The following is a 10606-nucleotide window of genomic DNA, read 5'->3' on the forward strand; positions in this document are numbered from 1 at the left end:
ATAAACTCTTTTTCCATCATCAGGAAAGTAATCCTTTGCTCACATTCCCTCAGCTGCCCATCAGCCTCCTTCTCTGTGCAGTCTTTTCCTAGATCCCGAGAACAAAGCTGCCCTAGGGAATCTCAGTCCTTGTTTACCAGGCAGGGAAACGGTGACCCAAATGTTTCTTTGGATGTATATTATAATCTTCTCTTCTATGAAGAAATAAAAAAAAAATCCTATTTGGGGAACAAAGAATGTTGAAGGTTATTCTAGAAAAAGAAAATTTCCAGTTCACCAAAACATTATATCTGAAACTAAGTGCAAGCTGGAGAGGAGGGTAGGGTTTTTTGTTTGTTCGTTTTTTTGTTTTTTGTAGAGGGACAGAAATAGTGACTTTATGTGGAGAGTTCTTAGGTGGCAATGCGCTTTTCAAAACATAATTTGGAAACTGGAAAATCGGTATACCAAGGATTCTGGGTTTAACTCCAAGTGACCCAGCCTTGAGGAGGTCCTAAACCAGCTCTCCAGACACCCATTTCCCGGTCCTGGATCAAGTCTGTCTGCTCTAGTCAGAGCGCGCGAGCTTGGAGGGGATGGGGCGAACTGATACTCAGTCCTGTAATCTTCTTCTCTTACTGGCACAGTGAGTTTGCAAACTCTCTGGGACTAAACTGAATGCCTCAGAGAAACGAAAGTAAAGCTCTCTAAAGTTTCCAGCGCGGGCTCTTTTTGTTTCCCGCTATCCGCCCACTCTGAATCTGGGCGCTGAGTGAGGGCGGGGCAGAGGAGCCACCTCGGCGGAAACCGCCCTGGCCGCCTGGGTGGCGGGAGGGGACTGCGAGGGGCAGAGCGTCGGGCCCGCCCGCGACCTCCCGCCCTCGGGGACTAGTAGACCTCGAAGGCTGGACAGGCTGCGCAGGCTGGGCGGGGCGCGGCAAGCTGACCACGGTCTCTGTGCGTCCTGCAGGAGGGGAGTCCGCGCTGCCGCGCCCGGGCGGCGGGCGATGATCACCTAGGAGGCTGGCGCGAGCGGCAGAGGAGCCGGGCGCGGCGACACGCGGCCATGGAGCGGGAGCCCGCGGCGGCCGAAGAGCCCGCATTCTCGGGACTGCGGCGGCCGCGACGAAGGCGCTCGGAGGGCAGGACGCGCACGGTGCGCTCCAACCTGCTACCACCTCTGGGCACCGAGGACTCCACGGCCGGAGCACCCAAGGGCGAGCGGCTGCTGATGCGCGGCTGCATCCAGCACCTGGCCGACAACCGCCTCAAGACCACCAAGTACACGCTGCTGTCCTTCTTGCCCAAGAACCTCTTCGAGCAGTTCCACCGCCTAGCCAATGTGTACTTCGTCTTCATTGCGCTGCTCAACTTTGTGCCGGCTGTGAACGCCTTCCAGCCAGGCCTGGCACTGGCGCCTGTGCTCTTCATCCTGGCGGTCACAGCCATCAAGGACCTGTGGGAAGACTACAGCCGCCACCGCTCGGACCATGAAATCAACCACCTGGGCTGCCTTGTCTTCAGCAGGTGAGCCAAACTGAGCATCCGGAAAAGGTGTTGAGTGTGACTTGCACGAGGCCAGGATGGTCTGCGGAGTATCCTGGGCCAGGTGAAAGTCATTCATCCTCAAAGATGTATCAGTGCCCTAGATGCAGGGGTGCGCACAGGTCCCCTGCTCCCGATTAGCACTAAACTTAATTTCTAAACTAGAACAAACCCATAGTTGGCATCTGCTTGCACTTGGTCAGTTTCATCCACAACTGCCCCTACCCTATGCCTAGAATATGATCACCTCAAGTCCTGACCTGAATTCTTGGCCAAGTCACCATGGCATTTAACACACAGGAATTCATAGCTTGGTCTTCGATAATAGTTATCTTGGGACAAAAAGTTCTGATTCATCTGGCACAGATTAGATTGAAGGTCAGGCAAAACAACAGTCCATCCACTTAAGTTAGCTGTGATCCCGCCACAGTCTGGGTACCATTTTTTTAGTCTCTTTGCTCCTCCTTGTCCCTGCTGGTGCCCCTCTCCCTCCCTCTCTCCTCCTTTGCCTCTTCTTTCCTTAGGCATCTTCCTTCTCCTTTCTGCAGTGTTTTTGAGATAGGATCTCTATGTAGCTCAGGCTGATGAGCTGGTGATGAGCTTCCTTCCTTAGTTTCCCCAGTGCTGGGATTACAGCCATGCCACGAGCCATCTTTTCCTTCCTTCCTTCCTTCCTTCCTTCCTTCCTTCCTTCCTTCCTTCCCCCCTCCTCCTCCTCCTCCTCTTCCTCATCCTCTCTCTTTCTTTCTTTTTTTTCTTTCTTTCTCTCTTTCATTAGTTCTTTTTAAAAATTAATTAGTTAATTAATTAATTTATTTGTCACTCCTGATTTTATTCCCCTCCTGGTCACCCTTCGAATTTTCCACATCCCATACCTCCTCCCACCCCTTCTCCACGAGGATGTCCCCACCCCCACACCCCCACCCCACCAGACCTCTAAATTCCATGGGGCCTCCAGTCTCTTGAGGGGTTAGGTGCATCTTTTCTGATTGAACCCAGACCCAGCAGTCCTCTGCTGTATATGTGTTGGGGTTATATCAGCTGGTGTATGCTGCCTGGTTGGTGGTCCAGTGTTTGAAAGATCTCAGGGGTCCAGGTTAATTGGGACTTCTAGTCGTCCTACAGGGTAGCCCTCTTCCACAGCTTCTTCCAGCTTTTTCCCAATTCAACCACAGGGGCCGGCAGCTTCTCCTTCCATCCTTTTTTGTTTTTTTGTTTTATTTTCTGAGACAATTTCTTTATGTAACCCTGGCTGACCCACAGCTCACTCAGTAGACCAGGCTGGCCTCTAATTCAGAGATCCACTTCCCTTTGCATCTTGAATGCTGGTGTTAAAGGTGTGGGTCACCACTATCCCCCTCTGGCCAAAACTTGTTTCCAGTGGAAAGAGACCTTGAGGGTCTGCTTCCCAGGTTGGTGACCTGAGAATTACTTCCTTCTGATGAAAGAAGTCTCTCAGAACCAACCCTAGGGATCTGATGTGAGCCAGGGTTTCCTGGTGAACTTTCTCCCTTTATTCCCCACCTGGATATCCACATGGAGGTAGATCATCTTGGAGCTCTCTGTCCATCAGCTGGGACACCCCTGAAGAAACTAATGTCTTGGCCATCATCTACAGTTCAGTTCATTGTTTGTCTCTGGCTTACCTCGTTGGACATGGCCTCATAGTTGGATGACATTCTTCATGCTCAGTTTTCACCATGCCTGAAAACACCCTAAGAAGCCCTGCTTTTCAGTGGCAAGTTGAGCCTTGAACATATGTGTGATGTTGTTGAACTTGTCCCTTGGGATAACTTAGAAGACTGGGAATCCTTTTCTCTATAGGAGAGTTTTTGTGTTTTATTTTTGATATGGGCCCATGTTGTGTTGCCTAGGTCAACTTGACTGTTTTTGTCTGCCTGAGCAGTGTTAAGGTTCTGAGAGGTTGTAGCTACTACAGAGTGGTCTGAGCCTCAAACAGGTTTCTTACATTCCTATGCTTATAGTTTTTAGACTTTTTGTAAGAACCACTGGCACATTTTTTTTTTTTCCTAAAGTATCACATCTTCAGTGTTAGGTCTAGCAGATTTGGGAATAGGCCTAGGCATGAGTATGAAGTAGCAAAGATGTGATTCTTATGTGATGGCCCACATTTGCGTAAGGCCGGGTGCTGGCTCTGGAGAGGTGCTCATTGGCTAGTCACCAGACATGATGACGTGGATGGGAAGGGCTATGGAATTTCCTGAATCCTGTGCACCAGAAGCCTCAGCAAGCCAGTGCGGAATCCTTCATACAAAGCCATCAGTGTCTCCAACTCCAGGCAGCTGTGTGTCTGTCCCCTGCACACGTCAAAGTGGGGCTTTAACAAGTCTCTGCATCTGGGAACATGTATTTCCCACTTCTATCCAGCCTGTCCTTCCAGTAGCCTCTTTTTCAGAAATACTTTAGCTTTAGGAAATAGTTTCTTTTCTGTTGGCAGAGTGTGGCCTATTTGTCATTTGCCCCACTCTGTGGATGAGAAAACCAAGGCAGAGAACTGACACTGTAAACCCACATTCACTGAAGTTCAGGTTCCCCGTTGGTTCCTGAGCATTTAGTAACAGCCTTCAAAGAGGCCTATGATATTCCCCATACTCCCTGCCTCTAAGTTAAATTCTTAAATAGTTTCCCTTGGAAGTTTTCCTTCTCATCCAGGGAAGGCACTGGGTAGTTTGTGGGCTTGAGAGAGATGGTATGTGTATGTGGAGCCTCACCTCAGGTATCTCACCTCCATCTTTGACCTTTCATCCAAGGCAGAACTTTTCTCCTCCCCCCCCCCTTTTATCACTTCCCAACTGTGGGAAGAGCTGTTAGGCTTATGCCCCACTTCTCTTCCTTGTTATGGGATGACAGGTCAAATTCTTCCATTCTGTGAAGTTTGGGATTGATATTATCAGGCCCTTTGGGTGAAAGGAAGAGGAAGCTGGGTTCCATCCAGGGCTGCTGTTAGGGCCCTGAGCTAGGCCCTAGGCTGGGCTCTTGATCCTGAGATGCAGAGTGATTACTAGGAAGCACCTCTTAGAGAAGATAGGTAAGGATCTGGAGTTGCCATGTAAGGACCAAAGAGGGATGTGACCAGAGATGTGCAGGGGCTGTGGGTGCTGCAGATAAGGGATGGTGGAAATGGAGTAACATGTGTGGCCAGGGCGTAGAGAGACCAAGAATGAATTAAAAGGCATATGGAGTTAGGACAGATATGAGCTTTGACTCATGGGTCACCTCACTCAGTGGGCTCAGGAAGAGACTTTGGTTAGGTCACTCTGACTAGTACCTTTGTAAGCACAGGAAGTCACAGGCTACTGTAAAATGTGGAAGTCTGTCTTCTCTTGTGCCTATTCCAGGTGCCATGTTTCAGTTACAGTACAAATGAGGTATTTATTCAATCAGAGCAGTTCTCTCTCTCTCTCTCTCTCTCTCTCTCTCTCTCTCTCTCTCTCTCTCTCTGTGTGTGTGTGTGTGTGTGTGTGTGTGTGTGTATGTGTGTGTGTGTTTGAGATATGCAATGTGCCCAGGCTCGCCCTGATTTCAGGGTTCAAGTAACCCATCTGCCTCAGTCATCAAGTAGCTGGGACTATAGGTGAGAGCCAGTACTTTGAGCTCAAATCATGAGAGCCCTTACCTAAGACCTTGTCCTTGAAGGTGAATTAATAACATGTCACTCTTCATATGGCATCTTGTGTTTCTGCTGCCCAGTCACAGGGCTCTTGAGCTCCTTGCTCTGAGAATCTTCTATAGTGCTTGTCAGGAGTTCAGCTTCCTAGGCTATGCATTTTAAGCAGTCACTGTCTATGTTCTGAACGCATTTTAACCTCTAGTGGATTGCAGACTCTATTTAGGGAGATCCCCTGAGTCACACTTAGTGGGCTTGAGAAATATCTGTCTCTAGGACAGGGATTGAGAGAGACAGCCTGAGTGGGATAGCCCACATTAGCATATGTTCTGGTAGGAGTCCAGGGCAAGAGTCCCAGCAATGTGTAGCTGATAGCGATCTACAGATGAAGTGTCCAATAGGGATTATGTGGGTACCAATTAACAAGTATACTTCAATTCCTTATGTGAAGAGTGTAGTTCTTTTCATCAAACTCTCCCCCCCCCCCGTACTTTAAATCAACTCTAGATGACTTTATACTTAACACATTGGAAATACTATGTAAAGAGTTGTTCTTTTGTATTGTTTAGGCTTAGTTCTAGGTTGGTTGGGCTCTTAGATGTGTAACCTGCAGGTATGGAGGGTTGACTGTGCCACTGTGAGATGTGGTAAAGGAATAGAAGGACCCACCCTTTATCTATTGTCTGGAAGGTCATCAGTGTTAGCTTATTAAAAGGACACAGCTGTGGATAGACCAGTCAGAAAGCAATAAAGCAAGCAAGCAAGTAAGCAAGCAAGCAAGCAAGCAAGCAAGAAAGAAAGAAAGAAAGAGAAAGAAAGGAAGAAAGAGGCTTTGCCTGACCCTAGGTAGGATGATGTTTATTCACAGAGACGGGCATCTTGTCACTCATGTATGAGATGGCCAAAAGGTCTCCAAGGGAAGATGGAAGATGGCCTCTGGGGTGAGAGTGACTTCTGTAGTCTGTAAGAGAAGCTGAAGTATAGACCTTCAGCACTAAACCAACGTTCCTAACTATGAGAGGATGTAAAGAAATGCACGACAGGGGCGTTATAGCTGCTTTCTGATGAAGAGAGTCTTTGTCAGTGGGTACCTCAGGGTCCTCTGGTCATGTAGCCAGGGGTGTGTCTTAACTTGATTGGCTATGATGGATCAGGTGACTGTCATCCTACATTCATAAAGAAACTCTGGAAATAGTCATGCGACGCCTCCATCTGTAAGCAGATGGTTTGCTTACAGAATCAGAGATTTCCTGGGAAATTTGAAGGATAGGGAGGAACAGAGGTGAGAGAGAGTGGTCATAGAGTTGATTCAGGGTGGCAGTGGCTGGTCCCATTGGCAGGACTGTTCCACCAAAATGAGCTAGCAGAAGTAGCAGGGAGCTACAAAGCATCAGAGGAGAAAATAGAGGGCAAATGTAAAGAATTTACAGGGTAAAAGGATGAATGTCCCCTTTTAGCCAGAGTGCTGCCGCAGCATCTAAAAGTCTTTTTTTTTTTCCCCCAGATATTTTAGGAATATATGGATCTTTTATAGGAAGAGAGGTATTGGGAGAACTTACATGGTACATTTTCTTTGGATAGAGAGTGAAGTTCCGTAAGTGAAAAATTTAAAAGACAGGGTAAAAATCATAGGTATGAGAATTAATAAGGAGGACGACAGAGTGGGAGCGTGCCAGAGTAATTCTTGCCTGGTCCCTGTGTCTTTAGGTTCCATTTCAAACCAGTTAGGGTTTGCTGGCCCAGAAGCAGCATTGTTTGAGGAGGACATAGATTCCCATTCTTAGCAGTAGTCGGATATAGTGCTTTTTACTTTTGGAGTACTGTATCAGTCAAAAGGTCAAGGTAGCCCTGAAGGATGTTTAGCTGATCTGAGCTAGTGAGACAGAGAGGTTAATCTATGCAAAAAAGGCTTCAGTCCAGCTGTTTTCATTCTGAGTCCCCAAATCAATGTCCAGAGTGGCAAGAAGAGCAATGAGTTGGCTCAACCATGCCTCATTCCGCCCTTTTTGCTGGTCACTGAACTGTTTTATCTCTTGGTAACTGTTTCAAGGGTGACAGTAGGTTGATAAGGGAAGCAGCAATTAAGAGTGTCTCAGAGGAGGGTCCATCCAAGGGGTTATGATAAAACTTAATAGTTGACAGAGATATAGAGCATAAGTCAGGAGATAATAACTGTACAACTTTGTGGGGAATATTAAGAGACAAGGTTATATGAGGAAAATGTTTACATCAAGATTAACATGAGTTAAAATCAGTTGTACAATTGACCTTACGCCCGAGTTCTGTAGAAGTTCTATAATTAGCTGTTTGTTCACATCAGACTCCTGTAAGCAAGGAACAAGAAACAAGCCCTTTGGAAGCTTTGTAAATAATGTCAGCATCCAAGGAATGAATCTGAATAGAAAGTGTCTGTCTTAGGGTTTCAGTGCTGTGAAGAGACAACACGACCACGGCCATCTCTTACAAAACAAAACATTTACTTGGGGCTGGCTTGCAGTTTCAGAGGTTCAGTCATGGTGGAAAGCATTCAGGCTGGCATGGTGTTGGAGGAGCTGAGAGTTCTACATCTTGATTCATAGGCAGCAGAAAGAAATTGTGGGCCCCACTGGGCCTCGCTTGAACATAGCAGACCTCAAAGCCTGCCCCTCCAGTGGCACACTTCTTCTAATACCTACTCCAACAAGGATCCACCTCCTAATAGCAGCACTTCCAATGGGCCAAGACTTAAATATACGAGTCTGGAGGCCCTATCTATTCATACCTCAACAATGTTTAAGTGGTGTTTTTTTGCTTTCACATATGATGAACTTTGTATATTTGCTTTCAATATTATTAAATATTAACAACACCAGCTATTATTTAATGAACAAAAAACCAGACACAATTTGATGAGCTAAATATTTTAAAATTTGGAACTGTCACCTTAAATGACCATATCTAGCATTTGAAAACATGGCAATACATATTTTGATAACATCAAATTGTTAAACCCAAGGTTATAGAGTAAATACATTTTATATGTCAAGCTATGAAAAGAGTTAATATAATTTTAAGTTGTATTCTCCCCAAAGGAATTATTTTCCACTTCCATTTTAAAAGTATACTCCCAGAGATAGTGACTGCCTTGCTTTTTCCTCAACAGTTACTTTTTGAGAACACTCTAGAACAGTGATTCTCAACTCCCTGAATGCCATGACCCTTAATGCATCTCATATTATGGTGACTCCCAACCATAAAATTATTTCATTGCTACTTCATAATTGTAAGTTTGCTACTTTCTAGGAATTGTAATGTGAATATTTAACATGGAGAATATCTGATATGTGACCCCTGTGAAAGGATCATTCGATCCCCAAGGGGTTGAAACTTGGAGGCTTAGAACCCCTGCGTTGATCATCCTAAGTCACTACCCAAGTCTTGGCTGCCATGTCAAGAGTAAATGATTTACTTTATGAAACTTTTCAAAATTAACCAAGCTAAGAGAACCTTTTTAAAAATCTACCTTCCCATTCCATATACTCAGCCAACAGATGAAAACAGTCATATCAAATCTTAATGAGAATTTACCTTATAGATTATTCTAACAAAGAAGGCTAAAGCCAACTCTTTACTCCTTTTGTCCATGGGCAAATCATGTATTGACAACAGTAAGCATATTTCTTAACACCATTCTGCTTAAAAATAGATTGCCTGTTTAGAGGCATAATTTGTAAAGCAAAATAACGAAATTAAATTAGTATTGGCTTTTGGAATGCTTTAGAAAACATCCAGAAGCATCATTGCCAAACTCTTTGTACTACTTGAATCATATGCTATTCTACAAAGAAAACTGTCAAAGATAGTATTTTGGTATTCTGAATGATTTTCCAAAACTGGGAGTTTGATGATCAAGTATCTGGGATCCTCCTTTAATGAGGGCCCATGGATGGTTAGGTTATAGTCCCTGAAATTAGATTTTCCTAAGAGGAAGAATTGAATGCCAAGATAAAGGGCATGACTAATTGAACTATCATGTGGTCTCATGCTAGTTAGGCGGTAGACTTAGGTACAAGGCTGCCCTGGTCCCAGCATCCCTTTATGTCAGTTTGGCAAACACTTGAGGGCAGAGTAATTGTTATTTGCCTCTCTGTTGTTTGAGGCATTTAAGGTGCGGCTGCAGACTCAGATCCTCCACTGGGTCAGAGAATGCACCCCTCTGTCATGTGAGACATGGCATGTAATTCGTCTTTAGATAAGGAGGTTTTACTTTTGGTCTTTTTCTCCCCTGCTTTGGCCTACACGACCATAGCTGGTCAGGCCTGAACAGCCAGAGGTGGCCAGGCCTATGCATCCAGAGGTAAAAGCAGCCGATTTCTGGCAGATCTTATTCCCGTGCCTCTTTGTCCTATAAGGAAGCTACCATGCAATGTACTCTGGAGGGATAGGTCCAAGAACTGCCTGAGCCTAGGACTTTCCTAGGGGATATGTTCTATGGAGGTGTGGTGAGGTGTGGAGGAAGGAGGCGCCTTAGTGGGCCCATGCTGAGGCATTCCTTCCCCCTGAGGGACCAGCCACAGGACAGTATAGTATAGAATAGAGTTTATTCAGAGCATGGAGAGGGGAATCAAAAGTGTAGTAGAGGCAGAGAAAAGCAGAGAGAGTAGAGAAGTAGGGGAGTAGAGGTCAGCCATGAGCCCATGGTGAGAAGGAAAGGGATTGGGAGGGGGCAAGGAAAAGCAAGAACAAGAAAAAGAGAAAGCAAGAGAGCAAGAGAGTGATGAGGGGGCTAGCGGCCCTTTTATAGTGGGTCAGGCCTACCTGACTGTTGCCACGTAACTGTGGGTGGAGCTTAGACAGAATGCTAACACTCATTTTAGGCTTAACTTTGACAACATACACAGAATACTCTATGATGGGAGATAACAGGAAACTATATAATAGTCTCTCCACGCTTGTCTACTCTCTGAGAGTAAGGAATCATAGTTTCCTGCTGAAGGACTACACTTTTCAGCATCCTTTGTGGGACTACAGAAGGCTTTTCTGCCCCATATAAGGGACCTTCTTCCACCTTCTCTTGTGTGTTGTGGTCACTTGCACTTGTGGGTGATAAGATGCCCCTTCAGTATGACTCCTGTCTTTCTACTGCTGTCTTTTTAAATCAATCTAACGCACTGGAACCAGCATTCTCATCCCTTCAGCTGTAGGCAACAGATCTCAATAGGCAAACCTCATCATCCCACTGTGCATGGAACCTTGGTGCTAGGTCGACATCCCTTCCTTATACAAACCCTACCTAAGTTATCACTACTTCCCTACATCTTATCTGAGTTCTTTTTTTTTTTCCTTGCTACAGGGGATTTAACTTAGTTTTACACATTCTAAGTGTTCTACAACTGAGATACACTTCTATGCTTGACTTTGTCTTCAGTCTGCTGTGTGACCTAAAGAATGTCTGTCTGTCTGTCTGTCTGTCTG

General features: G+C 45.7%; 1 protein-coding gene across 1 annotated transcript in view; it reads left to right on the plus strand.

The window, feature by feature from the left end:
- The first annotated feature begins 793 nt into the window (after positions 1-793).
- Atp10a (ATPase phospholipid transporting 10A (putative)) overlaps positions 794-10606 on the plus strand; it is a 165568-nt gene continuing 155755 nt past the window's right edge. Inside the window, exon 1 of the mRNA XM_021203618.1 lies at positions 794-1506. Coding sequence (XP_021059277.1) covers positions 1046-1506 — 461 coding nt within the window. The 5' untranslated portion in view covers positions 794-1045. The remainder of the gene's footprint in view (positions 1507-10606) is intronic.

Source organism: Mus pahari, chromosome 1, assembly GCF_900095145.1.
Source record: "Mus pahari chromosome 1, PAHARI_EIJ_v1.1, whole genome shotgun sequence".
Taxonomy (NCBI): Eukaryota; Metazoa; Chordata; class Mammalia; order Rodentia; family Muridae; genus Mus; species Mus pahari.